Raw genomic sequence first — 14,868 nt, 5'->3', positions numbered from 1 at the left:
GTAGGTTCGGGGCCTGTGCGGGGCGCACCAGGTCAACCATGGGGCCCCCTGGAAAGGTCAGCGTGTTATTCCCCAGGTCTAAGACACTCTGTGAGGCCCGCAGAAAGTCCAGGCCTAATATGCAAACGTCCTGCACCGCTGCCACCCACACCTCCAAGTTCACTCCCAGGCCCCCACCTGAATAGGGACCAGTCCTTTTCCCAACATCGGGGCTAACTCACCAGTCACTGTACGCAGTTTTACTGTAGTTGGTTCCAACTGGGTTCCTACCGGCACCACGTCAGGTCTCATCAAGGTCGCAGTGGAGCCAGTGTCGACCAGAGCTGTGCACGGAGCCCCTGCCAGGGTGATGGGGATGTGACAAAAATCCCCTGCACGCGTCCAGCCCACCACCCTCGCGGACTCTGTGCTGTCGTCTGCTTCTGGGGGAGCTGAGCCCCGCACCCCCAGCTGTACCGTTGGGCTCTGTCCACTGGCGCCCCGGCGGATTGGGACACAGAAGAAGGGGCCTGCGCCGTCCCGCCTACGCAGGCCCTGAGGCGTTTCCCTGAACACCGGCACGGTCTGGGCATCGCACGCTGATGTGGCCCAGCTGTCCGCACGTCCAGCAAACAGGAGGGTCTCGGCGAGGACGAGCACCGCGGCGTGAAGATCGTAGAGACACGCCTCGAACCAGTTCGGTCAATTCGGCCCGCCCAAGCTGGCACCCCCTGGCCCGGGGCCTCCGGCACCGCAGCCCTCACCACCGGGTCATACTCGCTATGGTCGCACCCCGCAGAAGCCACCACGGCCTCCCTCTCCAAGGCCATCTCCAGGGCCTCGTGCAGATTGCGGGGGTGGGAAAGTTGAGTCTGGATGCGCAGCTCACCAGGGATAATGGCGCGGATGAACTGGTCTCTTGGCCAGCTCGTTCTGCACGTCGATGGGCATGTGGGCATATGCCTTTCTTCGCTAGCATCTCAATGTCATTAGCCAAAGCGCGAAGCGGCTCACCCGGTTGTCTCCGTCTACTCGTCAGTTCGGACCGCAGGACAGCAGGCTGGCCACACTGCCCAAACCGCCGCTGCAGAGCACCAACCAGAGCCCTGTAGTCACCCCTCTCCGCTGGGCTAAGCAGCAGCAGGCATGCCAAAGCGTCGTCAGTGAGGCACAAGGCTAGCTGGAGTGCTTTAGTGTCTGTGGACCAGGCCGCAGCATGCGCTAACAGTTCAAATTGAGCATGGAAGGCCTCCCAGTCAGCCTTACCGGAGTACTTGGGGGTTTTCACATTTGCCTGGCAGGGCCGGGCGCCACTATCGCCAAGCACGGGCCCCGCGCTGTTCGGGGCGGGCGTCTCCGCGCCCGCGTATATTCCTGCAGTCGATGGGCTAAAGCCAGCGGAGGCCGCCAGGCCTCTGGCAGTCCGTCTGAGGCGGGCCAAACGCTCCCCGGCACTGTCCGCTCCCTCAGGACCCAGCGTGCCCCCAAAGTCACTGTCCATAGCCTCTCTCTTGATCTTCGGGCGGGCCCCGGCCACATCTCGCTGCGCTGCCATAGTTAGCGCAGGCTGTCAACTGAGGTAGCCGAAGCAGGGCTAGCCGACGGTTAGCAGTTTGACTTCTGACACCAATGTAACGTTGTAAACACACTTCCACAGTCGGCGATGTTCACAACAAAGGTCGTCTTTATTAGCAGGAAAACGGCTGCTGTAGGCCACAGCCACGCCAACCACAACTACAACAACGGAACAGCAACACACACACACAGGCAAGCTCTCGGTCTTTTCTCTCTCTCCATGCTGCCTTCACGAACCTCCCGAACAGTCCGAAATCCCACAACATCAACACGCTCTCTAACTAAGAGAATCGCTACAATATAAACCCTGGAGATGTTTTTGTTTTGTCAGAAAATCCCAGCAGATCAGCAGTCTCTGAAATACTCAGACCAGCTTGTCTTGAACCAACAACCACGCCACATTCAAAGTCACTTAAATCGCTTTTAATTTCAGCAGGTCATTGTGACCATATCTACATGCGTGAACACACTGAATTGCTGCCATGTGATTGGCTGAGTAGTGTGGCTTGACCAGTCTGAACTGGCTCTCCATGTAAAAGTTTATTTTTGAGTCTCTGATTCCAAGGGGTATTCCCCAACAGGCAATGCAGAAACTGTTTAAGCCAGTGGTGAGGAGACTGGCCCCGTTTACACGACGCTGTTTGATGCGTTTCAGCCTCCTGTTTACACGACAACGGAGTGAAAACGATGTGTTTCGGAAACGGGGTCCAGAGTGTAGCGTTTCAGAAACGCACCGGCTTGCGTTCTCGTGTAAACGCTTGAAACCGGGGTGATTTGAAAACGGGCGACTTGCACATGCGCACTATGGTTGCGACGGCCACAGTTTTCTGCACATCCGCAAACTGATAAACAGTACTCGTGGATTCACGAGTGCTTCTTGTGCTTTTCTTGTGTTTTTACCGTTTTGTAATTCAGCGTTGTGTGCAGCAGCGATCCAACCTCATCGTCAGTCTACACAAATCCTCTCACATTGGCCAAACGGTAATGTAAGTAATGAACAATTTGCCGCGCTTCCTACTGTGTCCCTCCATGCATGCGCGTCTTTCATAAACAAGCTTTGCAAAGCGAAAACCAACGCTAACTTGTGGACTGGCCTGGGAACTGCATCGTTTTCATCGTTTCACGTGTCACCGTGTAAACGCAGATTGTTTGTGAAACGCTATCATGTAAACGGAAGGCTGAAACGCATCAAAACGACACCGTTTCCAGTGGAAACAGTGCCGTCTAAATGGGGCCTGTAGCTCTAACTGCTTACCTCTGGATGTCTATCACGCTTCCTCTGATGAAACTCCGTCTGAATAGCCTTGCAGGCCAAGTGTGATTTGTCAGTCACTCCCATTAATGGCAGCTCCTCTTTGCAATCCTTGCTTTTGGTAATTTGCCTAGGTTATACTTTAGTGCGAGGGACAAAAACAGCCCTCAGGGATCTTTTAATTTAAAGGGCTAGAGTAACCTGTAAGAACCATTGAAGAGATGTAATACTTATTGACAAGGTTTCCTTTACTGTTACACAAAGATTAAAAACGGGAACGTCCACAATTTAGACTTTTGAATGGAGGATACTTTATTTAAGCAATTTAACAGGGGCAAAGCAAAAGCTCAATCAATTAATAAGAATCACACCATCACACAGCATTAATTTTATCTTAAACTAACTAATTTACTCTATGCTCATGCTGATTTCTGAAATTGATGTTGCGATGAATGAAAGAATAGAGTCCAAATGGGGTAGTAGTGACTCAGTACAAAGTCCTCCAGCTCCTTTGAAACTTTAATCCTACACAATAAAAGTGAGTAGAGAAAAAGACAAAAATTATAATCCCAATTAAGAGCTGGGGACCTCACACTTTTGACAGTAGATATTTGCATTAATGAGCAGTTGAATGGGTGTACCTAACAAAGTGGCTGGTGAGTGTATAGCTTATTCACATTACAATGTAAATGGATATATCAACTAAAAATTTTGAAGCCCATACTGTTAGTATAAAAAAAATTTATATATATATATATATATATATATATATTAGGGCTGCATAAAACGATTATTTTAGTAATCGAGTATTATATCGATTATTCCAGAGATTAATCGAGTAATCGGATAAGAAATACTTTTTTTATTAACAGTTTATCTGCATATTTTAACTTCCGTAATGCCGTTTCTCGCCATGTGAACAAACAGCGGTGAATGGAGCAGCTACAAAGTTCTCTTTTCTTCACCTTAATACTTGCTGATCAGGTGCTTGATGAAGGACCTCCAGCTGTTTCACAGATTTAATGGTGGTTACTAAAAGAAAAAGCTGCTGTTTTGGACGCTGGAAAAACGTTTCCTTTTTCACTACTTGAGCTCACCGTCACAGCTTTGCCTCTTTGCGCTTGCGCAGTTAAAACCGCTGCCTGCTATGAGTGTTTTCAAAAACTAGTGGCTGCGGGAGCCATGGCGCATGTGTGAGTAATGGTGTAATGCTTTGTATTCACAAGCATTCTCGAAAATACGTTTCTACTGCAGGTCTATATTTAGTCACTAATAAGGGATTAAAGTATAAAAAATATTTTGAAGGAGCCCCTCGGTCCTGGGGGGGCGGGCCTTCCGGTACCGAACCATCGCTAGTGCTAATGGCCCGCGCTCGCTAGCAAACCAGTTCTGGTAGCTACAGCTGAAGTAAAGACAAAAATAGCAGCTGAAATTCTCAGCGAGCACAACACACACAGACACACAGAGAGCAGTGGAGGCGTGGAAATGCATGTCAGCGACAGTTGCCACCCGTCCCGTAAAGTACGGAACACGGCATGTTACGGAGCCGTATTCCACGGAGTCCCGTAACATACGGGGTTCTGTATTTTACGAGACAGGTGGCAACTCTAGTGATGATCCACTCTGTGTTAAATGAAATCCATCGCAGCGACGGAGAGCTTTTTAGAATGTGTGCTTGTGTATACGTGAGTGATTCACACTCCAGTCCAGTAGGTGGCGGTAATGCAGTTCTATGTTGGTTTGCCAGCCCCCAATAAACCCACAAAAAAACGTCAGCACAAATGCTGCTAATGCTAGTGAGGAGCGCCGCTTACACCGAGACAGCTGAGCGCTGCAGAGTTTAAACGAAGCATCGACACAGTAAATTTGTGTCGATAAATTTTTAGAATCGATTTAATCGAGTTAATCGATGAATCGTTGCAGCCCTAATATATATATATATATATATATATATATATATATATATATATATATATATATATATATATATATATATATATATATATATATATATATATATATATATATATATATATATATATATATATATATATATCAGGTACCAGATAGACATGTGTATTGATTTCTTCATCTTCTCACTGCAGATGAGGTGTGCCCTCCAGACTGGGATGGTCTTATATGTTGGCCCCATGGCTCCCCTGGGCTGATTACCAAGGTTCCCTGCCCATCTTACATCTACGACTTCAATCATCAAGGTTAACCCTTTGCCAGTAGTTATGGTTACTAGCACTCATTAGAACATAGGCCACATACTGGTACAAATTCTTTCCATTGCATTTTTGATGCCATTAATCAGGTAAAGTTGGGTGGAACAATCATGGGGATTACAGTAACAATAGTACTAATAGCACTGTTAGCATATGTACTAATAGTCCTAAACTTTTGTCACTGGCCAGTCAGAAAAGCAGGTGTGACTATTACCATAGTAATAGTGAGGGGTCTCAGTCTGCAAACTTACATACTCACACTGGCTATCTTAAGGGCATGAAGTGCACTTATGATGGCCCTGCTGTACTCTTAATGGTCAACAAGTTGAATGTGGAAAGACAAACACTTCTTTGCTGTGTAAGGAGGTTGTCGATGCAGATGTGAAGACATTAACTAACTAAAACAGCAGATTTTTTTCCAGGTATTATTATGTGTGCTTTGGCATTCTTTGGTGTTCATAAATGTTAGATTATTCTATTTCTATCTGCGAATTGCCAGTTCTTCATGGTGAACAGGGTTGTACATTCCAGTCATCCCAGGGGGACCCCTGGTAAAGTCTTTTAAAGCAAATTGTTCCAAGATGAGGGATCAGACGAAGAGTAATTCGGACAACCCTTAGGAGAGGAATATCAAAGGAAGAGTTTACCCTGCTCCGGATAGGGTTACCAGGGATCCACCCTTGAGCCAGGCCTGGGGAGGATGCTTGAGGGAGAACGCTTGGTGGTCAGGCCCTGGTCCATGGGGCCTGGCCAGGTGCAACCCAAAGAGGAGACATGGGCCCACCCTCCTTTAGGCCCACCACCTGTATGAGGTGCCGTAGGGGTTGGGTGCAGTGTGTGTTGGGTGGCAACCAAGGTGAAGGCCCTGGCTGTATGTTGGAGTTTTTCCTGGTGGACAAAAACATTGTTTCCTTGACTGTTGTTTGCACTTATGCACTGAATGACAGTTCAGAGTACTCAGCCTTCTTGGAGTCACTCTGTGGGGTGCTTGAGGATAAGTGAATGTGTCCAAACTTTTGACTGGTACTGTACATGTGTCTTGTAGACTTATAGAAGGCATTCAAACACATCCCTCAGTGTATCCTGTGGAGGTGCTGTGGGAGTATGGGGTGTCTGGCCTGTTGTTACAAGTCATTCAATCCATGTACAAAGTTTGGTCCACATTTTTGGCAATAAGTCAGCCTCATTTTCACCAGAGGTGCTCTTTGTCACCAATTCTGTTCAATATTTATATGGAGACTTTCTAGGTGTAGCCAAGTGGCAGAAGGCTTCCACCTTGGTGGCCTCAGAATCTCTCTGCTTTTTGTGGATGATGCGGTCCTGTTGGCTTCATCCGGTGGTGGTCTCTAGCTCACACTGGAATGGTTTGCAGCCAAGTGCTGGTATGAAAATTAGCAGCTCCAAGTCGGAGGCTGGTTCTCAGCTGGAAAAGGGTGAGGGATGAGTTGCTGCCCCAAGTGGAAGGGTTTTAGTATCTCGGGGTCTTGTTCATGAGTAAGCGGGGAGTGGGAGATTGTCAGATGGCTTGGGGCTATGGCTGCAGTGATACACTTAACCGGTCTGTCATGGTGAAGAAAGAGTTGAGCGTAAAGGCAAAACTGTCAATTTACTGGTCAATCTACATCCCTGCTCTCACCTATGGAAAAGAGTTTTGGGTAGTGACTGAAAAAATGAGATTGCAGATATAAGCGGCAGAAATGACCTTTCACCTAAGGGTGGCTGGCCCTCTCCCTTAGATATGGTGTGAAGAGTGCAGTCATTTAACAAGGGCTCAGAGTAGAGCTGCTACTCCTCCTCATTAAAAGGAGCCGGTAGAGGTGATTTGGGAATCTGAAGAGGATGCCTCCTGGGCACCTCTTGAGTGAGGTGTTCCGGGCATGTCCTACCAGGAGGAGGCCCTGGGGTAGACTCACAACACGTTGGTAAGATTATATCTCTCGGCTGGCTTGGGAACGCCTCGGTGTTCCCCTGTATAAGCTAGAGGAGGTGGCTGGGGAGAGGGAGGTCCGGGATTCTCTGCTTAGATGTTTACAAAATTTGGTGACTAGAGCTCCAGTTACAGTTAAACCTCAGAACCACCACTTCCAGTAAATCCAGAACATGCCATGTTTGATTTGAGACAAAACCTGCTAACATTTATGCACTTCACAGGTAGGCTCATTTGAATCAGCCAAATAAAATTAGCCAAACAGAATTTAATAACTAATAGCATTATTTACATCTGTTCTTTTCCTGCAGTGAGAGGCATGATGAATTGATTGTAAAAAGGTTTTTAAGAGATTAAAGTATTTTTGATAAATGACCACACAGTCCCAAGAAGAGGCATATATTTATTTATTTTGTTATTACCAATTTCAAACCACCTATATAGGAAGAGATGTGTGTGCAGGGGATTTATCCATTAGTTACTTAAACCTCTTTAAATATATTTCTATCAATGTGAGCTGCTTTAATAATAGTCTTTTTTTTTCTCTAAAACTCATTTTAATTGTCCCACATCTTTTCAAAATGGGCATTTGTAGGACACGCTTACAGGAAGTGTGACGTCAATGGTTCCTGGGTGTTTGTGGACCAATGGAACAAAACATGGACCAATTACTCAGAGTGTTTACGCTTTTTTCAGCCCTTCAGTGATGAAGACCGGAGAGTAAGTATCAATATGAAACATTAATGCAGCATCTGTATTTGTTAAATATCTTTTTTGCAGTGTCAGTACTGTGCAAAAGTCTTGAGCCACCCCTAGTTCCTTTATATTTTGCTTCCAAGGAGTCAGCCTTTCTTGTAATTTTTAAAGTTGTCCTGAGAGAGTGTTGTGTGTAAAACCGACAACTTGGCAAACAACCAATTTTAAATTGTATCTTTTGGCACTTTGCTATTAGCAGGCCATCACAAAAACACAAATTGTTCCAATTTGTTAGGTGAAACTATGAAAAATAGCAAAGATGACACAGTTTGACAGGCATAAAATAGTATTTTTGCACCAAAAAGGTGATTCCTAAAGAGCTATTTGCTGAAAACCTGGCATGGTGTGCTCCTAAACATTTTAAGGAAAATGGACAAGTGGAGGACAAAAGAAAAAGTGGCAGGCCTGAAAAACCTATCATCAGCAGATGAATAGTATCTGAAAGTCATTTCCTTAAGAACCAGTAAAGAAAATCCAGCAAAGACCTGAAACAGGACCTGAGAGATGCATCTGGCTTTTCAGTTGATCCATCCACTGTCGGCTGAAGCCTCATGAGAAATGTTATCAGTGTATGGGTGGCTGTCAAGAAGCCATTCTTAAAGAAGGAAAACATGTAGAAAAGGCTGAGATATGCCAAATTATACAAGAACTGGACTGAAAATAAGTGGCAACAGGTCTTATAGAGTGATGGCTCTGTCATGGTAAGGGGGCTGCGTTTCAGCCAGTGGTGTTGGAGATCTTGTCAAAATTACTGAAATAATGAACACAGATTAGTACTGCCAGATTTTGATCCACAATGCAATACTATGTGGAAAGCATCTGATTCATTTTTCAGCATGACAATGATCCCAAAGACACTACCTATGTAGTAAAAGCACACACAACATTACCAGTCATGGACTGCCTCCCAAGAGCTCAGACCTCAACATTATTGAAGCAGTGTGGGATCATCTTGACAGAGAAGAGAAGAAAAGTCAGCCAACTTCTAAAGAAGAGCTTTGAATGAAGCCTGGAGAACTGTTCCTGAAGACTAAAGAAATTACAAGAAGGCTGCATAAGAGAGTTCAGACTGTGTTGAAGAATAAACGAGGTCATACCAAACACTGACTTTGAAGCTTGTTAGAAACTCTGTTTTTGGCGCATGTACTGTACTATATTCCATGTATGTTTACACATATTTCAATAAGTCACTGCCTCATCTCCCATTCTCCTAAAAGATGTAAAGAAATGAGAGGTGAGTCGAGACTTTTGCATTGCATGTAGGTCAATAACATATGCAAGCAGATTTTTAGTAGATTTAGCAGAGGTGGCAGCCTGTCAATAACAATAGCTGCTGGGTGTCTAACAACCAAACAGCTCCTTATCTTCTGAAGCAGAGGTTTCTACCTTTTTTTTTTCCTTGTTATCCCTTAACACAAAGCAAAGTAAGCTTTCGGCCTCTCATCGCAGGCTGCATAACTATGAGTTGTTAGCTGTTCATTATGCTTTCCTTCTCAGGTTGTAAAAGAAAAATGATTAAAAGAAAGTCTAAAATACTGCCAACGTTTGTGTAGCAGGATTCTTTCCAGCTCTGTAATCATCTCCCAAAAAGCATTTCTTACACCTCCTTGGGTTCCTTCCATCCACATATGCGCTTTTCCCCCTTAATAAAATACAAAGTAGACATTTGATGAAGAAACCAAATAAAGTGTGTTCTCAGACGCTGGTGATTATATAGCAGATTTATTTAAAAAATATGGAAAATGTGCTCCAACCAAGAGTGAAAAAGTAAGTAATCACACAGGCTTCTTGTCTTGAATATCAGACATAATCAATAATGCCTAGTTGCAGCCATAATGATTGGTGTGCTGTTCGCTATGATTTTTTTTTTTTTTTTAATGAAAATGTCAATTTTAGCTTTTGATATTTTAGGCATTTGAGGACAGAGCAGACTGTAAAATCTTAATAACTGGAGAAATTTCTTTCATCTGTCTGTGTTTGCAGGCATTTAAATTATATTTGATCTAAAAGTTACTTTCATCTACCAGCGTTCCCTGATTTGGCTGCTTCACATACATGTACATGGATTACATGCTACCCAACCTGACATTGCATTAGTGACATTAACATGCCATCATATCACCTTTTACAGCAGCTATTATTCATACCACAGACAGAAGGATAGAGCATCATTAGTATTTTGAGTTTTTTAAAAATATTTTTGGCGGCCACGTGTTTTTTTTTTGGTCTCTGTGTTTGTCTCTAATGACTCCAGGGGGAAATGTCTGACTTTTTAGGTGCTAACTGCTGCTCTGTTCACCAACTAATTGCTAACTTTGGCTGCCTCATGTTTGAAGTGGGTGTACTGTAGTAGGAAACAAAAAGACTTGGTGTGCTGCTGCAGAAACCTCACTCTGCTGAGACACTTAAGTTTGGAGGAGTGACAAATATGAAGAGTGATATTCATTTGCAGCCTGAGTGAACAGATAAGCTTCCATCATATATCTTCATTCAGTGCTGACTTACAGATTCAAAAAGCAAGGCTGTTTTGTACAAAAAAAGTAATGACTTTATGAATAAAAGTCTGCACAACTTTTAGTATGTTATAGACAAACTTGATTTGGAAAGATGAGCTGGCGCTTTTGTGAAATCACAACTGACATTGAGAGACTTGTACAACTTTTTAAAGATAAACCTAACCTGTACTCAATGTCTCAAGTTTGATTTGAGACATGGTTTACAAAAAAAAAAAAAACTTACAGGTCTGTTGCTTTAAAAATATGGATTATTCCAGCCTGAATCCTCCTCCATCATCATATATCTTTACAAAGAATTAGAATCTTGTCAAGAAAATTAATAATGCCGTTATAAAATTTGCATTTTAATTTAATTCAATACATCAGCCTATTCATCTAAGCGACGATACTATGCCAGGGATGTCATCTGCTCTGTGAAAACAAAATATCAGGGAGAGTACTATAGCCATCTTTTGTTCATGGTATCGCCTAAATCTTCTGGCTGCTCTGAGTCTAACCAGTCCTCGAAGAGATTACATTATCTTAGATTTCCGGGGAATGTGTTCATCTTTAAAACTCCTGAAGTCATTTCTACTCTATCAAAGATTAGGGATGTAATGCTGAAGCATTTTTCTGTTTTAATTAAACCCCAATTGTGAGGGCTTTCTTGTTCTCATTGACACATTTTTACCATCCTATTGAGAGTCATGCTTGTGCATGTTGTATGAGTCTTTTCCAGGAGGAGTGGACTAAATAATAAATGTTTTTCTTTAATTTCACAGCAAGACTTCTTTGAGCGGTTGTATGTCATGTATACCATTGGCTATGCCGTGTCCTTCACCTCTCTGCTGGTGGCCATCATGATTATTGGATACTTCCGGTAAGAGAGCAGTTTTTGGTTTTGCTTAAATGATGAATTATCTTTTTGACAAACTGCAGTTTAAATCACAAAAACCATCTCTGAGCTTTTGGAGAAAGAAAACAAGGGAATGACAGAGGGAAGAGCACTCCTACTGTTTCTGCTCATCCTACTTTGTATTCGGAAAATTGGCAGTGGCAGGAACTTAAAAATAACATTTAATGCCTTGCAGACATGCACTTTACAGGTTATGAAAATTCTTCAGCAACCAGGGATATTTATATTCTCATGATGCCTCTGTCAGCTCTCTCTTTAGCTGGAATATTTGTGTCCTGCTGCTCACATGAACCGTTTCTACCCACATTTAGAGGATGCAAAGTTGAGTATATTTAAAATGGCAGAATGCTAATTAGTCGAATTCAGAGTGTGGTGTTTGGGGGCACTGCCATCCCACACATCTGCATATGGAAATCTAAGATGTGCTCATTACAAATCTAAACTAAAACACTGAACAGTGTCTCTGCTGGGCCTGTTAAAGAAAAGTATAAATAATAAAAAAAAAAAAATCCTGTACCCAAAAGCAGGATACAAAACAAGAAGGTGCTAAAACAACCACTGTGTAACCTTCTATTAATAAAAGCTGGCGCTTAAACAATAAACTCAGGGAGGTAAACTCAGCCGCAGGTTCAAAATGAATCTGAAGCAGGAAACACAAAGACAAAACACAAAGAACAATAAAGCTTTAAATACATAAATCTAATTGAATGCAGGTAAACCCGTCCAATAAATAAATAAAATCTTTTACTAACTTGTGATGATAACTTGATTATTTTCAAAAAACTGAAAAATTACAGGGTGGACAGTACGATGACAGGGTGGACAAAAATGTGTTAACTGCTGACATGAATAGATTTGTTAAGAGCTTTCTCAACAAAAGTGAACATTACAAAATATAAATATGAACATTCATAAGCTTTTTGTATCCCAATTAAGATCTATAATAGGGTCTAAGGTGGCAAAAGGAAGTGTATGAGAAATTGCTTCTATGGGAGTCACTTCCTAAGTTCTTCATTGTACCGTATGCAAACTCTCCTGCATTTTTGTCTTAAGTTGTGTGACTGTTTGCTTGTGCCCAGTTGCCATTTGACTAACATAATCTTGCAGAGGGCAGCATGGTGGTGTGGTGGTTAGCACTGCTGCCTCACAGTTAGAATGACATCTAGAAGGTCCAGGTTTGATTCCACCTTGGCCTGGGCCTCTCTCTCTCTCTGTGTGGAGTTTGCATGTTCTCTCCGTGTCTGCGTGGGTTTCCGCCCACAGTCCAAAGACATGCACTTACTGGGGTTAGGTTAATTGGTCACTCTAAATTGCCCATAGGTGTGAATGGTTGTCTTTCTCTGTGTTAGCCCTGTGACAGGCTGATGACCTGTACAGGTGTGCCCTGTCTCTTGCCCTATGTCAGCTGGGATAGGCTCCAGCCCCCTCGCGACCCTGAACAGGATAAGCGGAAGTAAATGAATGGATGGAATCTTGTAGCAACAAGGATGTTACTTAAAAAAAAATATATCAATTGTATTGATGCATTTCTCCCACAGCAAGTTAAGGCAGTAGGATACTCGTCTCTCTCTCTTTTTTTTTCCATTTCCCCCCCTATTCTGTCTCACTGAGCTCAGGGATACCCTTCTTCTTTCCAATGTTTCTGTCTTTATCCCATCTCTTCCTCTGTCTAGGGCAGCATCTTGGTGTTCCCAATATTGCCATGCTGCTCCACCTGGACTCATTGCTTTAAAAAGACAATACAAAGCTCACCAATGATTGACCCTTTTTAGCAGTATGAGCCTAATTTGAGAAAAAAAAGTTCAAAGAACTCTTAAAATTATCACCATCTCATCAAAATATGTAAAAAAAAAAAAATAAAATAAAATCCCAACTATACAATACAAAGTCCACCCTGTCATGTGGGGTTTGGCGACATGGTGGACAATGACAGGGTGGACATTATTGGATTAATTTCTAAGAAGCACACGGTGGACCATCAGCTACCAAAGTTACTGGTTATTGAAGGAGACCACATGCTGCTTTTAAAAATATATTTAAACTTTCTGAAAACTTTTTCTATTAATCAGCTTTTCCTCTGACAGGGTGGACATGTTAAGGCTGACCACACCTAACTACCAACATAATTACATGAAAATTAGGAAATATAAGTGTAGCTGCTCACTGTAGCTGCCGCAGCTGTTTCAACCTCCATTGAAGAAAGACAGATTCAGGGTGTTGCTGTTACTGATTTCATTAGTTGGTCTCTTAAAGGGGCAATTACTCCATGATGACAGAATGGACAGTAGTTTTATGGTCATGCACAAAATGTTAAATAAAATAATAAAAATGGAGACAAAAAAATCAAAATGGTTTGTTTTACCCAAGAATTTGATAAGAGTAATAAGAACATTTAAAAAGTATTTTCATTTTGTGCCATTTACTGCCTTATTAGACTGCTTGAAAGGAGCAGACCAGCGTGTGGGCCATAGCAAAAACAGATACATCCAACCAAAGAAAATGGTATAAAATTTGTGAAATTCATTTTAAGAAACTTGTTTTTGTACTGATGTGTGTGTCAGTGTATCCACATTTATAATAATATCTAAAATTTTCATTATTTTGAAACATGTTAACAATAATGTATTGATTCTGATGAGGACACCAAAAGGTACTTTATACTGATAAAAGAATTAGACTGATTTATGTGCAGCACTAAAATTCAGTGGCAGCGCAGCTAGTAGTGTTGTCAGGTTTGAAGCTGTGACCTCAAAGCAGGACTCACGAGACACAAACTAAAATCACCCTTAAGGTTTATTACTTAAACTCAGGAGGTACAAAACACTGGACGGGAGCCAGCTATACAGAAACACGAAATACTCAGACACACAGCAGGAGGAACAAACGACGATGCGACAAGGACCAAGGGATAACACAGACAATAAATACACAACGGGATAATGAGGGAACAGGCAACAGATGAGGAGCACAGCTGAACATAATTACAGATGAGACAAGGGGAAGCAAAACTAAACACAAGCACACAAGACAAAGGACTGTCAAAATAAAACAGGAAGTAACCAGACAAGGTACACACTCAGGGAAACACTGGAAAGAGAAACAAAACATGAGACAAGGGACAAAGACATGAGACAACAAAACACAGGAACACTGACCAAACAGGAGGACATGGGAATCACAAACACCTGGACACAGACCACAGGAAAGACAACATGGGGGAAACAGGAACTAACACAGATAACTAAACAGGAAACAATTACAAACTAAAATCCAAATTCATAACGTTAAAAAAAAAAACACAACTCAAAGAAACATAAGGCTCACTGGGCCAACGGCCCACGATCATGACAACGGTGCCCTCAGGGAGACATGGAGCAGTGGTGGATGTAGCAAATCTGACCTTCTGGAGCCTTTATATTGGCTGAAGAGCAGGGAGGGAAACATGTACCGATACTAAGTACACACAAGGTAATCCTTGAATTACACACAGGAGGGTGATGAGGAACAGGTGAGAGGGATTACAATGGTGAGCTCAATCAGGGTAAACACAAGGTGGATGTTAAATTGATTTAAGGCATGATGGGAAATCAGGCTTCAAAATTAAACAGGAAATAGCTAAAAGATAACTACTATAGACAGAACTCAATTATTAAGAGGGACAAAGGAACGCAAAGGACAAATACAGAAGCATAGAGAGACGAGACAGATGAAGAACAGAGAGAGAGAGAGAGAGACTGAGG

At 42.8% G+C, this 14,868-nt stretch overlaps 1 protein-coding gene across 1 annotated transcript in view; it reads left to right on the top strand.

Annotated features, from left to right (window-relative positions):
- The window catches only part of pth2ra (parathyroid hormone 2 receptor a), a 79,423-nt gene that overhangs the window by 13,539 nt on the left and 51,016 nt on the right, over positions 1 to 14,868 (top strand). Inside the window, exons 3-5 of the mRNA XM_030758117.1 lie at positions 4,912 to 5,022; positions 7,557 to 7,681; positions 10,995 to 11,092. Coding sequence (XP_030613977.1) covers positions 4,912 to 5,022; positions 7,557 to 7,681; positions 10,995 to 11,092 — 334 coding nt within the window. The remainder of the gene's footprint in view (positions 1 to 4,911; positions 5,023 to 7,556; positions 7,682 to 10,994; positions 11,093 to 14,868) is intronic.

This window comes from Archocentrus centrarchus, chromosome 21, assembly GCF_007364275.1.
Source record: "Archocentrus centrarchus isolate MPI-CPG fArcCen1 chromosome 21, fArcCen1, whole genome shotgun sequence".
NCBI classification, from domain to species: Eukaryota; Metazoa; Chordata; class Actinopteri; order Cichliformes; family Cichlidae; genus Archocentrus; species Archocentrus centrarchus.
Note: the sequence above shows the minus strand (reverse complement) of the source record. Positions and strands in the feature narration are given on the sequence as shown.